Source organism: Acanthaster planci, linkage group LG04 (genome assembly GCF_054643075.1).
Source record: "Acanthaster planci isolate LZ-2023a linkage group LG04, COTS_SCS, whole genome shotgun sequence".
In the NCBI taxonomy this organism is placed as follows: Eukaryota; Metazoa; Echinodermata; class Asteroidea; order Valvatida; family Acanthasteridae; genus Acanthaster; species Acanthaster planci.
This window is the reverse complement of record NC_141780.1, coordinates 7290329-7308511: the sequence shown is the minus strand read 5'-3', so window position 1 is coordinate 7308511 and position 18183 is coordinate 7290329. Positions and strand designations below refer to the sequence as shown.

The 18183-nt window shown below is 41.3% G+C and overlaps 1 protein-coding gene across 1 annotated transcript; it reads left to right on the top strand.

The window, feature by feature from the left end:
• The first annotated feature begins 520 nt into the window (after positions 1-520).
• LOC110987732 (protein DD3-3-like) lies at positions 521-17870 on the top strand. The gene is made up of 14 exons (XM_022250747.2): positions 521-691; positions 2486-2539; positions 3510-3596; positions 4437-4532; positions 4983-5121; positions 6729-6845; positions 8772-8933; positions 9923-10131; positions 10969-11070; positions 12009-12167; positions 12553-12726; positions 13562-13797; positions 14886-15102; positions 15691-17870. Exons 1-14 carry the CDS (start codon positions 609-611, stop codon positions 16187-16189), a joined length of 2334 nt encoding a protein of 777 aa, XP_022106439.1. The 5' UTR covers positions 521-608; the 3' UTR covers positions 16190-17870.
• The last annotated feature ends 313 nt before the right edge of the window (positions 17871-18183 follow it).

The following is an 18183-nucleotide window of genomic DNA, read 5'->3' as shown; positions in this document are numbered from 1 at the left end:
ATGATGTGGGGGAGAGATGCAGGATTTTAAGTTCGGAAATACCTACGGGAAAATGGGTCACACATACAAAAGTTATTCATTTCGGGTGTATACGTTTAAGACATTGAACCTTTGCTTTAAAATTTTAGGAAAAGGTAAACCCACCTGATAAACTATATCTCTCCATGATGACTCACTTTTCCTGAAATGGTTCTTTACGTCAATGCAAAAACCGTATACGACCTACTCAAGATTAATCCGCCAAGGTCAGAATTTCTGTATTAGCCTGAGAAATTGATAGTCTATACAAACGGGTATGCATTTAAAATGTAGCCATACATGTAGCGAAATAAACATGATTTTTATGACTAAATGGCAAAATGTGTTGTATTTGATTATGGCACTGTATTTGCGGAGGGGTACAAAAAGCTGTTGTTTGTTGCGCACCAGCATTAGTATTACGTCTCACTGCACACAAGGGTCACAGGTCAAAAATAGTTGTTTGCATGTTTGCCACTAGCACTGGCAGTTCGGCCCGATCATATTCCTCGGAGAGGTTGCTGCGCTGGTTCGCAGAGAAAGGAATCCTGTTGATTAAATTCGTAGATTAGTGTCGGGCAACGTCAGAAATGAAGTTGAAAAGCTTAGTATTAGGGTTGCTTTTGATGGCAGTGGTTGGAGTGAATGGTGACATGTATCTTCACAACCCGAGGTAAATTTAACGTTTTATTTCATATATCATGATGTAGGCCTAGCTTGGTTGACAAATTTGTGCAGTTCATTATGGATAGGGATGAACTAGGTCTTGGCATGGAGGAAGGAGAGGTACAAGAATGAAGGATTTGATTCTTTGGATCCTCAATCATCATGTTCATGCGTCAATGTCCGGCGTCCTTCAGCATGTTCAGTTGATTTTTAATACTAGTAATAGGCCTAGATTAATTGAAACTTCAAATCTGATACTTGATTATGGATATGATTAATCAATACAATTAATGTAATTTTGGGAAAGAGTTCAGTGGCGTAGCTGGGGGGGGGCTGGGGGCACGTACCCCCTACAAATTACTGTCCCCCCTGAAAAAAATTAATGACTGGATTTTGAACAACAAAGCTGACATAAACTTGCCCCAATGCCCAAAAACCACTCCACTGAAAGCTGGTCAGCTGGTGCCCCCCAAATCCTAGCTACAGTACATGTACGCCACTGACATGACTGAAATAGTTCCATACATGGACAACACTTGATGCCTCTGTACACAGACCTATGAGACTTACCTAAAAAACCTTGGCCTAAGTGTTTTCTAAGTAAATTGTTTCAGAGTTTTCTCAGCTAACAGGCTAGTTTTTGCTTTTTACGACATGTCACCACCTTTTGATGGCTGTTGTTATACATGTATTTTAAGGGAATAGTGTTGTCCGTATGTTGAACTCTTTCCGTTATTATGTTTTCAAGTGATTGGTTGCTGTTGTTAAGCAGATGCTACGTACATGTACTGTACATGTGTGTGTATGTAATGACGATAAAAAACATGTTATATTGTCTGTCGTTTTTTCATATGAATGTCCTATCCACACAAGCCCTCTTGGCTGACTGTCTATGTTACTGTTACTTGTAAATTCTACTTTTCAGTTTTTTTCTTTCAAGCTTTCAAGTTTAAAACAAAACCAGAAAACATGCATCAGATTTACAATCCTTATGGGTCTTTCGAAATTCCTTATAGCACATTAGACATGTTACAGTAAAAGGATCTTGATGAGTATGTGTGATAAAGCCAGATACACGTACATTGTGCTTGTATATTTTTCATTAACATTGACATTTGTGCAGGACTAACGTGAGCCTGCAACCATTTGATAGTCGATACACTTGTACAAATTTACATTTGTCTTCATTAATTTGTTGTGACTCCTCTTATTTTTAGAATGTTTCATTCAGAGCATTCCCTGAAGCATGGAACTCCATTTTTTTAGTGCCATGCAGTGTAAAGTTAACCTTACTTTTTCAACTTGTGCCCCCTTCAAGTACATGTACCTGTAGTTATTAAAGCCACACATTTTTGCACTAATATCCCCCTTAATTTATGATGCCCCTTTTTAAACTTGGTTTTGTTGACACTCAAAAACTGTGAGGGTCCACTTTATTAGGATTTTTTTCCTGAATAATAATCATGGATGATACACCAGTGTTAAACCAAAGTTACTTGTTCAATTCACATTATCTTGGTTTCCTCTGGTTTACCCCAAAGCCAACAGCTAATAACCCAACTTTTGTTTAGGAATGTAAAATGCCATGTCTTTGTGCTAACCAGTGTAATAATGTACGTACATGTAGTCACGGAAAGTGAAAGATTCCTTTCACTTCTCTTGCATCAGTTTATACACATAGACATACCTGTACAGTGTCACATGCCATTCTAATGAGTACCAAAGCTCATTGTCGGTACATGTATTCAATTTATTAAACTAATATCTTTTTAATGGATTTTCTGTGTGAATTTGACTATAGGGGGAGCAATAATCGACTTGATGAGGCCAAGAGAGAACGAAACAATGGAAACAGGTCAGAATCAGTGTGATCTCTCAACTGACAAAATCATGAACAGGGGCCAAGGAACTTAATAATTGACACTGCCATTCTCTCAAATTCTTAAGGATTATTATTAATTGTAAGTTTCAGTTTGTTTGATTGGGGACATTCTAGAAAAGATACTTTCTTCATCGTGTTCAAAGGGGGATCAGATTGTTTTATTTGTTTGTCATTTTCTGTGTGGTCCCTCAGCATCACACATGGAATTCCACAAGGGAGGTAATTTTTCAGTGTTTGATTTTATTTGCGTGGGTAAGCCTGTATGCCCTTCGTGTTCCGATTGTAAAAATTGTATTTCTTCATTAGGGCCTTATACAGGGGTGTGAGAATTCAGCTTTTTAGCTGATATTGGCTTTTTTGGTAAGATGTTGACCCTGAATTTCAGCATTTTTGTACCTGGTCTTCGTACAAAAGTATGGGAACTTTTTACATTTCAGCTTCCTACTTGTAGGTGTTTTTAGATTTTATTTTAAGTGGCCACTTACACCTCTGTTAACCCTAACCCCCTAATCCCAAATTACTGGGCACCATCCTCAATCCTTTAAAATCATCAAATTGCTATCTTTCAAAAATGCATTCATCCTCAATCCTCCTAAATCATCATCAGCTTCAATCATCGTTCATCCTCAATTCTCGAAAATCATCATTTGCTTCAATTGCTATTTATCCTCAATTCTGCAAAATCATCAAAAGCCAGCATTATGATTTTTGAGGACTGAGGGAGGTCAGGGTTTAATTATACTAATGTGGATGGATGAGAGTATGCATTTTCTCTGGTTGCTAGAAATGCTATGAGATATTCTCACTCCACACGCAGGAATCCTTCAGTCACGAGAATACAGATTTGGAATTGTGTAGGGGCCAAAAGACATTTTATACAAAGTTCTTGGATGTCGCCGGCTGTCTGCCATGTGTAATTACACCCTTCCCATCTTTTCCCCAGGTTATTTGACTCGCAGAATAACAACCGAGGAGGTTACAATGTTGGCAGTCTGGCATACATGGCTGGTTCAGTGCTGCAAGTGGAATGGTACTGTTGTTCTGAATCCCTCTTTTTGTACATACTTTTACTGCCTTACATGTAGGCAGGGCTCGTTATTTCCTCTTGGAAAGATTTTGTAGAATACTCCATTGAAAAGAGTTAGCTGTAATTTAAAAGCAAAGCGCGTGGCCTGTCAACCGTATAGAAAAATGCATGACATCTGTGAGCAAATCGAGCACTAATCAACACACTTTACTTGTCGGGTTTGTGTGTGTACAGTTATCCTTTTTATTCAGTTGGGTGGCAAACTTATAGCAGTAATAACTGATGCCAGTCCAATTCAATTTGGCTACAGATTTCGATAGATGGAAACAGTGCACACATGTGCATGTAGTTCTCAGTGTGCCCATGGAAAGACTTGAAATGGGTGGTATTATTGAAATTTCTTTCCATTACTGCATTACCCATGTAATGTATGTACATGTATGTACATGTACAGTACAGTATTTAGGATTGATCATCTTCAGTATAAAGCATCTGAAAATAAAATGTTGCCTTAATGTACATGTATGTGTGTGTTGATTTGAAGGTGCATTGAGCTCATCAAAGGGAAGAGTGAACATTTTTGGCTGACCTACTGTATACTGAAAAAATGGGCATTTTGCAAGAATGCTTTGTCTGATTTTGATAACATTGGGGTCAAACTGATTTAAAGACATGACTGGAAAAACTCCTGAAGGCTTGGCGTGAAATAAAAATGCATGGCAGTGATATTCCCCAAAATTGTTGAAGGCAGGAGGATTCCTCCCATTCCACCCCTTACCCCTCTTTCAGGGATAATTAGTCAGCTGTGCTGTTCAAGATATATCGTGTTTCTGTGACTTGTAGGACCAACCAGCACAGCTGCTCTGACCCAAATTCCCACTGCGAGATCATCCTGCAGTACATGTGTGGGGACCTCGTCCGAGATGGATCTACGACCAGGTGAATGTGCCACTTTTGAGGGTTCGGCCCACGGCCTAACAGAGTTGGGTTGGAAAAGCATTGACCCCTGAGGGAAGTAGTTAATCATTTGTGTTCTTGTTTCTTTGTTATGTTCCTCTTCTGTTTGAATTAATAAGGCATGCTTTGCAGTCCAACAGGTGTCGCACATAGCTAACCCTTTCCCCCAGCCATGAACACAATCCTGACAATAGTGTCGCAGACGATCTGCTCTCGATGAGTATTTGATGTCTTGATGTAGTTACTGGGATCTTCGGAACATTATTTGTACATTTCTTTTATTCAGAGATTCTTGCCTGCTAAGAAATTACTTAAGATAGATCACTGCAACTGGAAACTATATTGTCTGCTCTCCACCGTCTTAAATGTTGTGTTGATACCGCCATGTCTGTTGTGTTTTTATGATTTTAACTGTAACATTGACACTTCCAGCACCATACCAGAGTGGCCCAGTAACTGCGCTGAGTATGACTGTAATCAGGACATTGAATACGGCATGCACGAATCCTACGATCACTACCTTAACTGCAAGCTGAGACAGCGACAGGCCAATCTCTTCACGGCTGACCAGGTACGTGTGATGGCTCCTCATCTGTAAATATTAGTCTTGACGTCACCCCCCGGGACCCCCACCCAACTTTAACCGCAGCCTTGCCAAAATGACTAAAATTGACAACCAGAATCAAATCGCATCCTGCCAGGGTCCCAATGATGCTTGATTATTTTGAATAAGGTGTATGCAACTTCAACTTAAGCTTCAAATAATAAATGTACATTCTTTGATTTCACCATTATTGGATTTTTTTCAGGAAGCATGAGTTTGCAAGGTGCATATTATGCTTGTATAAGGAAGTGTCCCTTGCCCAAAATTCTGTGCTATAGTACAGCACTGAAGGTCAGCTAGCAGGAAGTACATTGTACAGCAGGTGCTTTTCTATTGACCAGACAGGCAAATCCCTTTTCAGTGCAAAGCCAGCCTTCAGTATAATCCCTGAAGCAGATCTACATGTACCATCATCAGTCAACCACATCATTAGACATTGTTAAACCTTCCTTATTCACCAGCACAATCCCTAATAAAAATACAATATAGTCTGAAGTAAGCTGCTTAAGCATTGTGTAATTGACCCTGTCAATTGTCAATTGTGTAATTACCCTGTCTTGGAAATCTTGAAAGCAGGAGGGGCCACATTTGTGCTAAGATTATAGGATAAATGTATATTGTCTCCACCCTGTTCGTCTGTTGGTCTTGTTTGATATCTCTTAATGATGAGACAGTGTGGTTGAGAAGAATACGCTGATGTAACAGGAAATTGTTACCTGTCAGTTACAGGTGCATGTATGAGGAAGTGGGTATATTTTCCTCATGTGGCAACGTGATGTAACAGATATCCCGTTCCTGTTATTTGGACGTGTTTTATAGGGGATGCTTTGTTTACTGAAAATGCTTTCATGGAAAACAGAAATATTGACTTGGGCTCAAATGCTGAAAAGAAAACATCACACAAGGTTCCCCGGGTCATGGAAAATCCTGGAATTAAAAATTGGTCCTAGAAAGTCAAGGAAAACTTGTGGAAAATTGGGAGAAAATAGAGTGTCCTGGAAACCTTTTTGTCAATTGAGATTCTGCAAGGTTCCCATTTTTGACGGGCAATTTTGATGTGATTATAGAATGATAATAAATTATCTGTCTACAGTAGTAGCTGTGACAGTCTGCCAGGTCATAATACCAAATAACTTTGCGCGGCAAAATGGTGTCAAATGTCATGGAAATTGTCTAGTTTTATCATGGAAAAAACCTGGAAAGTCATGGAAATAGCTTTTCAGATTTCGGTGGGATCTGAAGTAGTGAATATTTATCGAACATGCACCGTACATCCAGAAACACAAACACTTAGTACTGGTCCATTATTATGAGCACCGTGGGGAGCACGTACATGTACATGGACAACACAAGTCAATGCACGTAGCTGTAATGCATGTGTTAATGGGGCAAAAGCCTAAAGCATTCAGAATGCACACATAAATCCCTTCAGAAAAGAAAAACATAAAAAGGGGGATACAGATTTTCAAGTAGGGGCAAAGATTACAAGCGGCACAGTTTGAGAGGCTGAAATCGGAGTGTATTACAAGGTGAATCACATGTCAAGTCTTTCATCTGACCATTTTTCCCAACAGAACCTGAAAGGGAATTCGGCAAGGTACACCCGCCAGAACCCGGGGGGCACCAGGAGGGGTTATGAGTGCCCAGAGGAGAGGGACTACTATCCTTACTGGGGGCCATCGCCATGGAGGGTAAGCTGAAACGCCATGGCGCTGATATTTGTTGAGCCAAAAAGCGAGGAAAGTGCGCTGAACACTGAGAAATATACCTAGTCATTTGTAAACAAGTTATTGGCCAAAGTTTCCTGATACCTGTTGCTCATGACTTCACCACTGTAAGGCATGTACATGTAGTTTTAGTGTTTTCAGTGTTCCCTGATATTTGGCGCTGTTTTCGTCATCTTACTGGTACCATGCCAAAGGAGAAAGAACTATTGCCATTACATATAAACTTTGTTGGGACCAACTTACAAATACTACAAATTTCAATCTTTGGTTTGGACTAAATTGTGTCCGCAAGGAAAACTTTTGGTTAAGAAGAATTTGGAAAGCATGAAATTGTAAAAAGTGTTTTATGTGATTCATGAATTCTGTTATTTGCCCATCTTGGGGCATTACGCCTTCCCTGCCCCCCCCCCCAAGAACTCAGGTGTCACATGAGTTCTTGAAGCTACCACGTAGCTTGCATGCGAAGACACTCGCTATCAGGATAGGAGTGAAGTTAGTTACAGTTCGATTTGAAATAGTGTTTTGATATTGTGGTTATTTAAAGTTGTACTTTCAATTGTGCGAGATCCGGGAGAAGTTCATATTTCCTCTTTGTGTGTAAAAATGTGTACATTTTCGTCTGGAAAGTAAAAACGACTGCAAGGCAATGGAAAACAAACACCTGCACACATGATATTCACACCATTACAACAAGTGTCTTTAGTTTAATCAAGCATGGTACATGGTTAATTACATGTGTTAGTTATACGGTACATGCAGGCCTACATGAGTACCTGTACATGTGCAGGTGTAAAAGTAAGGTTAACAGTTTTCAGGTTGATTCAGTTTGTTTTGCGTCACAGCATAATCTCTTGAAGAGTTTCAGGATTGTTCGTATCAAATGGGCATGTACTTTTTTAGATAATGCTCGGCCGGATTTATGGTGGTATAGTTACCCTATTTATCCCGAGTATTTATTCACTGATATCTGAAACATTCAGCAAAGCATGTGACAGCTGATAGTAAGTGGGTAATCTTATAAACCTGGAGCAAAGAGGGGTGGGTGAGATAAGCCCCATAGATGCATGCATTGTCAGGTTGCCATTGAAGGCTTGCACTCGGGAAAAACAGGATCATTAGATTACCTTTGTGCTTACAAGTAGGTCTGATCCAAGAGCCTAAAGATGAAGGCTGATGAGCATAGCATTGTTTTGCTTGCATAGAGAAACTCCCCTGCCTTTATCTGAGTTTGTATTATACATGTAAATGCTTTTCAAGCAACATGTAAAAATTAGGGGTCCATTCTTTTCGTGTCCCTGTCACATTTGACATATGATTTCATTTGTTCAGAACACATTAATGCAAATTACCTGCCAAACAAATAGTAATAGTTGAAAATCAATTCCGGTGATATTTCCATGTCAAACAACAAAGGTCAGATGTAACAAGGACACGAAAATGTCACACTTCTGGACCCCTAATTTCTGAAATTACCCCGAAGTCAAGTCTAGTTCATTCACATGCTTTATGCATACCTGTACATGTACATGGGGACCATACCTAAGTGTAAGTATTGAATACATGTGTTGTACTTGTTTTGGTACATGTGTGCATCATGCATGATTTGTGGTATAATCTTTTGTAAAAATCGGTGAAATTACCTACAGTTCCTGGTGTATTATTCGAACAACTCCTGTAGTCTGTGTTGTATATTTACGTGTACCTACAGTGATGTACAGAGTCACTTTTCAAAAGTCTGGAATGGCAATTCTTTTGCCGTGGGAGACTTGTTGTTGGATTCTCAATCAGTGAATGGAAATCTCTGATGGAACATTCATGCATGTTTAGACTTGTCGTTTAGCTTCCAACCACCATTGCTCTTTTATTTTTTATTTCAAATTGGAATTGTAGGACATAGCAGTCTTGACAAACGACGCTACACGGTGCCCCTACTACCAGGCGGAGAGTGCCAACGTCAAGTCCCGCTTTGTCTGCACCCTGCCTCGGGAGATGATTGCAGAGAACATCAACTCTCGTCAGCCGATCATCCCCATCACCCAGGAAGAATGCGAGGTAAACGCCTGACCCAATACATGCATGCACCAACCAAGCAAGCGATCCTCACCGTATCTTCATGCAAAAGATGCAAACACTTGGAGCGCCAGCTCAGCCCTTCCCTGCCGTCTCATGTATAACATACATGTAACTGAATGCTTTGAAATTTCATTCTTTGAACATCATCACCACACATGCAGTTCCACGTCAGTGCTTTGAAATATTAAATATGCACTTAGCAATACAAATGTGTCATTCCTGGTGACAGTGAAGTTTGATTCTTCCACCTCTACGACCATCAACCAATCCTTAGCTCCTGTCCTTTCGCCCCAAGTTGCAGCTTCTTAATGATATGGTGTCTGGTACATGTAACTGGGGTTATCTACCAGCTGCAGTTCGAAGCTAATTAATGACATGTACATCTGCACGTTCAGTGTGTAGGTGATACGGGTAGCATTGCCCTGTACACATGGCGCATGTTGCATTCGCATAAGTATGCAGTTTTTCAATGCTTGAACAGCCTGCTCCCTATATATTCAGTGAGCACTGATTGTGTGTGTGACCTATGCACAAGCAAGGTACCACTGCCGTCGTAGAAATATTTTTTTGTTACGTTGATGGGATCGATTTGCTTTGGTTATTACGCTGTAACAGGAATCCTTTCTCACAGCCAGGATTACAGTAGAGTTACAAAATGTCCACAGCAAGTTATTAACGCAGTTTGGGCTTTATTTTTCCAAGTGAAGTGAAAGCTCTACAATTAATTTCTGGAAAACATTTGCCAGCCGTTTTTGATTTTTCATTATGATTAAACACCGGGCTTTATCATAAACTTTAAACTGCTTAAATTCCAAGCTTAATTTAATTTACACTTGCTTAATTTTATGTTTGCATGCCACATGGATTATTTGAAATGTGTCTTACATTGAATCCAAATCAAAACTGACTTCTCTACATAAATTTATTGGCTTTTCCCATTCCCTTCCCCCCCCCCTTAAAAAAACTAGGCCATTGTCTATCCAGCCGATGCCCAGGATGGCACAGGCACCCGAGGAGTCTGGGAAGAAGCCCCTGCCCACGGCATCGCGGCACCGGACTGCCGGGAGAGCCACTGGTCACGTGACAATCACCTGGGCAACGGTGTCCATGGTGAGACGCTGTCGTACAACTGGACCCTGCCAAATATTGAGCACGAAAGATGCGTCATGAGAATACGGTAGGTGTTAATAGTGTTTTTAGAATGTGCTCTGACGTTTTTCCTGACTAATGAGATGTGCTATGCGGAACTTGTACCACCCAAGGATTCTGACTTATTTAAGTCAACCATTGTTTTGCTAGCTACCAGAAATAAAACTACACATAGTCATTAAAGAATTACCCATAATTTTGTTACTGGAAATTTTCGTTGTTATCGGCATACACTAACCTGCCGACATTGGAAAGTCAGAAATCAGAACATACATGTATGAAAGTATTTGCACCAACTGCCATTTGGGCATAAGAAATAGCACCCTGTTTTTTAGAAATAGTGTCCTCTTTCTTCTGCATCAGTGCCCTCTTTTGTTGAGACTTTGGGTTTTCTTTTCTTTAGTGTTATGGAAATCAGAATGTTCCCATTTTTGTGGTCTGAAAACTTAAAATTTGGAACAGGCCAATTAAATCGGAAGATTTGGCAGGTGTGCATATGTTAAGTGGCAAATAGATGGTAAATTGTACATGTCAGTTGCATTAAAATGGCTTAACTGAGGTTGCAAAAGCCTGACCAGCAACCAGAGCCGAAACATGTTTCAGGACACAGTGGTAAAAACAAAAGCTTGGTTGCGGCTGCCTTGAGATAACGGCATATGGCAAAGGATTATGGGAGATGTGATGTCGAGTTGACCTAATCTGGTGCTCTGAAATTTTTATGATCTCATCAAGTTGTGCACGTGCACAGAGATTCTCTTAGGTTCTTATTCATGTTCGCTACTTACATATTCGTTTAAGACTGGCATTAATTGTCATGTCAATTTCTTCTTTTCCCCAATCTCTGGGTTTGTTTTGGCCACTACAGGTACAATATTTCAACAGGTGAATATGATGGATGGTCTGGCAATGTGAATGCCTCCCTCAATGCACGGAGAAATCAGGAAAGCACCTTGGATGTTGCAACAAAGTATGTCGATTGACTGGCTTTTCTGCAAGATTTTCACACATGGAGGAATGAATCACTTTTAAGTCGGGATTTAATTTTCACGCTAGGTTGACTAGCTGTTGTTTGGTTTGGCATCGTAACAGAATAGTGATTGACCTGTTTATACATACATACTGTACCACTGAGTATTTTTGTTTATGACCTTCACTTAATAAGCCACAAGAGCAGTGTGTGAGTTGGTCTTTCTGAAAAATTGGGAACACTAGAAATAATTGAGAAATACATGTACATTGATGTGATGTATGATATCAGCTCATTATTAAAAAGTGGTTTTTTACTTGCATTGGGCTTTAGGACAAAGAAACTTCTAAGTGTTGCAGTTTGCAGCGTGGTACAATCAATAGATTGCGTCAGCTGAGTCACGTGACCTATAGTGGGTAGCAAACATGGCGGCCTCTCGTAGCACATGTGTTCTAAGTGTTATTTACCAAAAAATACAGCCGAGGGTTGGTACAGTACTCGGACTACTGAGGTGCTCAGTACTGTACCGAAAATCAGCGTAATTTGGGTAAACAACACTTAAAACACAATTCACTGTGGTAGGACGCTATGTTTGTTGATGTTGGATACCCACCATAAGTCAGGTGACTTAACGGGTACAATTGGTCTATTAAGAACTTGAGGAATTTGTGTTTTTTTTACGTTAAAAAGCAGATAACAGAGTACAGATGGGCAGAAAACACGACATGTATCTTGGTACAATATAGAGGGTTTACATGGCTGCCATCTTGCAGGCCAAACCTTTTGTTCCATAGGGTCTGTGCAAAGGAGGTTTCCCTGTGAAACAAAGTACCCTACTGTCCTGCAAGATGGCTCCACACATAGCCCCTATACAACAGAATACTAATGGCCAAATAGTTTATTATTTCCATGTCTGTTTTCATTGTTCATCACTATAGGTATGGATTTGCAAATCTGGAAGCAGGGGAGGACCGTGGCTACGTGTTTGAAAACAACCCAGAAGTTGACGTCTTTGGCAGCGTCGAGGGGACCAACAAAAACTTTGAGCTGCGCTTGGCTATCAACACAGCCCAAACGGGCAGAACTTTTCAAGACAGGTACTCAAATCATTGGAACTGTTTCCAACATTGTGAACAATGCATTTGCAAGTTAGTTTAAAAAAACCTTGCCCTGAGTACATCAAACCTTGAGCAAAGTGTACTTCTGTATTGTTTTACCTGGCATGTTGTCCCTCAATGTAAAGCAATAATTGTATTTCAGTTCAAAAAGAGACGTGAATTGTCACATCACGTACCATAAATCTTGATAGTCACAGAAAGCAAACATGATCTTCAGTTAGCTCATGACACGGGAGTGTTAATTCAGATAGTGCTGAAAATGGTCAGTGGTGAGTCCAGTTGCACACTGTCCAAGTTTTTGCCATAGTCATCCAGAGGATGTTGGCAAGCCATGCTCAAACCTACCTGGAATTTTCGCTCGTAGGTCCCACACATTCGCCATCCGCAGGCGTCCGGCAGACGTGCCGGCCACCGCCACCATCCGTAATCTGAACGTGCGTGGTAAGCGGGGGAACATCGTGCAGGTGTACCCAGCTGTGGAGTATGACTTTGTGCCCAACAGAATTGAAACCATGCCCGGGGAGTACATCCACGTTCAGTAAGTCTTTCTTCCTTTTTTCGTATTTTCTGATTTGCTAAACACTCACCGGCAAGCTTGGTGCTTGAGCGGTGAGACTTCTGCTCTGGTGAAGCAGGAGATGGTAGATTTGAATCCCACTCTGAGCAAGCTTGTGAATTTTTCTACAAGGCCTTCAGGCAACACTGAGTATAGATCTCTCCCATGAGACGCCCTTTTTATAGGAAAATGATAACATCGTATACAATGCAAATAGGTCCGTGTGTGCGCGGTGTGGCAATGTTCCATACTCGTGCATGTGTTCACCCAGATATCTTTGAAATACAGCACAGCCGATGCATGTTAAAAAAAATTGAAGTCTAAAATGCTGATGAACGTGGCAGTCTTTTGGAAGTTACATCATTTGAGAGAGACTCGTTTGTAAAATATAAGTTATTGAAAGGCAAAACATCCAATTTAAAATAAACACACATGTAGGCTTACATGTATATGCACATTCTAAAAGGAACAAGGTAACAGCAACAAATGAAATGTACGTGAAAGTACACGTTGCAGTAGTCATTACACCCTCAGCCAGCAGTCAACAGCCCACAGGATAGATGTACATGTGGTTGGACCCTGATAATGAGACCACTCTCAACAGAACATCCCGCATACAAGGAAGAAGGAATAAAATAGGTCCCGAGTGCTTGTATTCTGGGACAATGTCATACAAGCATCAAGTTACAGCAAGGTAATATGTGGCGTCCCAAGGAACTTGTTGTAAAGGGGTAATTTCTGACCGGCTTCAACAGTGAAGACCAGGATTTTGTGCAAAAAATGCCAGTTAATTTTATTATTCATTCTTCTTTCCAAGATGGACTGGTTCCAACACCAACCCCAACAACAACGATGGCCAGGGCCTGCCGGGAACCGACCGCTCCAACATCGTACTGCTGGAGAGCCAGACGTATGAGGAGGGCGGTCTTGGGTACTATTCCCCCTACAGCAAGAACGGCCACCTGGGTAGGAACTACCCACGCTACCTGGACGGGACGACGTTCCTGGGCTTCAGTCGAGAAGACCTGCAGGACATGGCCGTGCTCAGCAGTCGTAAGCGGATTCATTGTTGACTGTCACTGTTTCTCTTTGGGCACGGGAATAACACAAATTCAATACCATTTCGAGTGGGGAGGTTTCAAACAGACGAGCCCCAAAGTTGGTGGGTTAATTTACATGTTGCTTTTACTGAAAGTTACTCAATGTCCAAATGTTCAATTCACATGCTGTTTCTGCCACTGGACTTTCAAAATCATATCATCATGTTGGCCTTACCTTCTCAAAAATTGTTTTTATCACCATCATCATTGTCTTCATTTGTATTAACCACTTGGTGCCGGGGTTGGGTTTCTAGGCATAGCCGGGGTGCCCGAAATCGGACAAAGGAGTTGGGCCTTGTAACAAAAGACAGCACTAGAAACAAAAGACTGAGCTGCTGGGAATTGCCATAATTTTTCAGCTGGCTTTAGCGTAGGTAATCCGTCACTGTTTTGAGACAGTATACCACTGTCTCTGGCATTCAGAGCCCACGGATTATTAGCGGGGACAAAAGTGCTCCAGCACTCCAATGATGAGTGATACAGTGCCGCTGCACGCTAATCTGGCTGCATTTGAAAAGACACCACTGCCATTCAGCGACGCACTGGCCAATTTAGGGAGCAAAGGAAATCAAGCAACACCACACAATCTGGGCTCTCTTTACTGGGCGACAGGCCCGGCTGCAATACTTAGCCGTCAGTGGAGGTTGCCTGTCAGATTAGAGTAGCCACCAGACAGTCATTCGTGTTTGTTTAAGCATCCAGTAAATGAAGTTTTGAATTTTTGAAGAACTTTAAAAACTGAAAATCTTGAAAATCGCCCGGGAACTCATCCCAAATATGCAAATTCAACCTGGTAGGAAGTGGTTAAGCGTCATCGTCATTCACCATTTTTTGAAACCTTTCTGGTCATTGCCACCACTCTCACCATCCCAATCATCACCATCAAAATTCAAAAGTACCGTCATTCTGTCACCACAGTCACCATGTTCACCTCTATCCTTGTTGTCATCCAATTCATAATTGTAATCACAGTTGCTGAAACAGTGCTGCGTCCATTACTTTCCCTTCCATAACAAGTGATCTCTCCTTCTTTGCTCATAGATCAGTTCCGGGGGGAGATGTCCGAACTGGACGACGCGGGAACGTTTTACGACGCCAAGCCGCTGGCCGTCACCATGACGGGGCATTACCACTACATGTGCACACGCAACAATAACTTTTCCAACCGGAGCCAGAAGGGGCGCATCATCAGCCGCAGTGAGCCTGTGTCATACACTGCCGTCGGCTGGACCGGTGGCCAAGTGGAGTCACAGACTGGGTGGGTTTATTTGCATGTTTATCCTGCTGAGAGAGATTTCATGGATTATCTACTCACATTTTTTCCTGAAGACGAAATATCAAGTTTCACTTCACCAATTCACTTTATAACCCACTCATTTTCCCAAGAGAGTTAGTCACATGGTGCTTCTATAACCTTCACTAGTTCATACCCAGGGTAGTGGCGTAGCAAGGATTTTACTAGTGGGCTGGCACAAGGGGGCACCAGCTTTCAGTGGCGTGTTTTTGGGGGCAAGCTTTTGTTAGCCTCGTTCAATATCCATTCATCTGTGCTTTTTTAGTGGGGGGGGCACTGGGAATTTGTGGGGGGCATGTGCATCAATCAGTTGGGGTTGGGAAGGGGACATGGCCTTCCCACTTTTTAAAGTGGGTGGGACATCGTGTCATTTGCCCCCCAACTTTTTTGTAGACCCCCAAGAAAAAAATATAGGATGTACATTGGATTCTGTTGCTCAAAATAGGGGTTTGATCTTACAAAAGATCAGTTCCAGGTTTCAATTATGAAACTTAGTCTGTATCTGAAAGGTTGATTCTATGTTCTGTTTGTATTGTTTTTGTGTACATACAGATCTCTGGACTTTACTCAAGGAACTCTGGACCACCTGGAGGACATTAAGATCGAGGAGTGGGGTCCGGAACGGGGCCATGAGGTTGTCCAGGCCAAAGGGGGTGAGGCCAGCCTCCCGGGCACCTACTACGAGACCAACTTTGTGGTCATCACACCCGTGGAGAAGTTCACGGTGGGCGACCGGATGTTTCAGGTGCGCATCAAGCTGTTGGAGTCCAACACCGACATGGTGGGTGTCTACCGCAGTGACCCAGACGACCTGACCAACTGGGTGCGGATGGATGCCGAGGTGGAGGGGCGGGAGGTGGTCTTCTCAGTGGACAAGGGAGGCGCCTACGTGGCCCGGGGCACGGTCAGTGGTGGGTTTGTGGCCGGGGTGGTCATCGCCCTGGTGGTGCTGGTGGTCATCGTGGCGGGCTCGGTCTTTTATTTCCGCAAGAATCCTGATAAATGGGAGGGTGTTACATCCACTTGCCGGGGAGTCACAGGCCGTGTCTAGGCACACTGCACAGAAATGCTCCAACTACTCAACACCTTATAGACCTAAAACACATTGATGTAATGCAAAGTTTACTGTGGTGCACTGTGGGTGAAAGGTGGGGACAAGAGTATGCCCGCTATCCCTAACATCATCCACATAGAGAATTGTCAAAAAGATCCTGAGATTGAGAAGGCCTATATTTTTCAATATGGTTCATGGTAACATGTGCGCCATTGTATGTATAAAGCACACTACGAGCTGCCTTTTTTTTTTCAAAAGACTGCAAGTTTGGTTCTTGTAAAGTCACGCAAAGGCTTGCATGACTGACGATCGTGTCTGCCATCTTTGATTTCTATCGCCACTTTTCACCCACAATGCACTGCAGCAAACATTGTGTTCCGTCATTATGTTTTAGGTGTTTTCCTTCATAGTTTTGTGAAGCACTGATATTAAGTTGCCATTGCTGAGTTGACTTATCAAGTACTTGTCAGAGTTAATGTTTAGGCCCATGAACTTAATTGTCAGTTCAGATATTGTTTTTATTTTATCCCCGTTGAAAAAGAGTTTAATACATTATTCAGCATTTTAACAGCTTTTTGTAAAACCACACTAACGTCTATGTGTGCTTCTACACGTTTTTTCAGAATATTTTTAAGCACATTATACAGTACTCATAACACTGCCTCACTTTCACCATATTGACTGTTTAAGTGTTCCTTTTCACTAAGCTACTGTATGTACCAAGGGAGAATTTGATTACGTAGCTGAAGAAATACAGGCTCGCAGCAATTTGCTGGTGTAATGTTGTAATCTTTTTATCACATCCTTTCTGTGTTTACTCGCTGTATAGCATTTAACCAGTAGGTCAGCATTCTTTTTCCTTGGCCGTGCTCTAACCTTTTAGATGCCATCAGCGTAATTTCCCTTTACCTAACAATTACAAGTAATGGTAGAACACACCAGTAGCAGCCATTGAGACTCTGAGTTCTGTGACCAATACATATACGTACTTCAAAGACATAAAATCTTGAAGCAAACCTTCGGCCAACTCTTTCAGCAACATTTTGTTGTGCGCTTAATTTGCCGCTTGCTATCAAAGTTTTTCATTGTTTATAAGGATATGAAAACATTTGTACAGTGCGTAAGTTGGTTGCACATGAAGTGTTGAATAGTTCTATATGCAATTTTACGTAATGTTACATGTGTCCAATGTATCCGTTCAAAATAATCATTTTTGTAACATTACCAGGTGATCATTTTATATTGCATTTACAGTGTCTTTCATGTTTTAGTACTGAGAGGGCAAAATTGTGAAAGATATTTGAAGAATAGGTAGTTTATACACAGCCCTTGGATACCACTCGAACTTAATGAGATGTTTAAAGAATATTTAGGTATATCCGTGTACATCATTTTTTTTTTGTATATTGGTGGGAGGGCAGATTTGTATTTAAAATATTTTAATGCCTTTTGCAACTGTGATTTTACAATACATTCCCTGTGAGAAAGTGTCCTTACATTTTGTACTCTTCGAATAAATCCGCTGGTCGGAAAAAGTTTTACTTTCCACCGAAAAGTTAACATTTTTACTGTCATGAAGTATTGTTTACTTCATTAATCAGTGAAATGCAAAGGTTGTCACTTCTGTTGTAAAAATGTAGTTTTGTAATAAACAATTGTCAAATTATGTCCACGAAAATTCGCCTTTTAATTTTGGTGTTTTTTTCGATTGAGCGTCATTGATAAGCGTCCTCATCTCATTCATATTCAAGTCGTATCCTCATGTATATGCAGTTTTAGCCTTTGGCAGTTTAAGCCGTACTTCTGTTTATAAAATCATCATAACCCTGTTAACCCAGGCTAGGCAATTTGTTTTACTTGCATTCCACGCAACTTGACACAACTTTTGTGCTTTTGCACACTTCAAGCAATCATGTTCTGCAGCCACCTATGAGCATAGTATGCATGGTTAACCAATGCCTTGCACAGTATTCACGTAGGCCGACGTACAG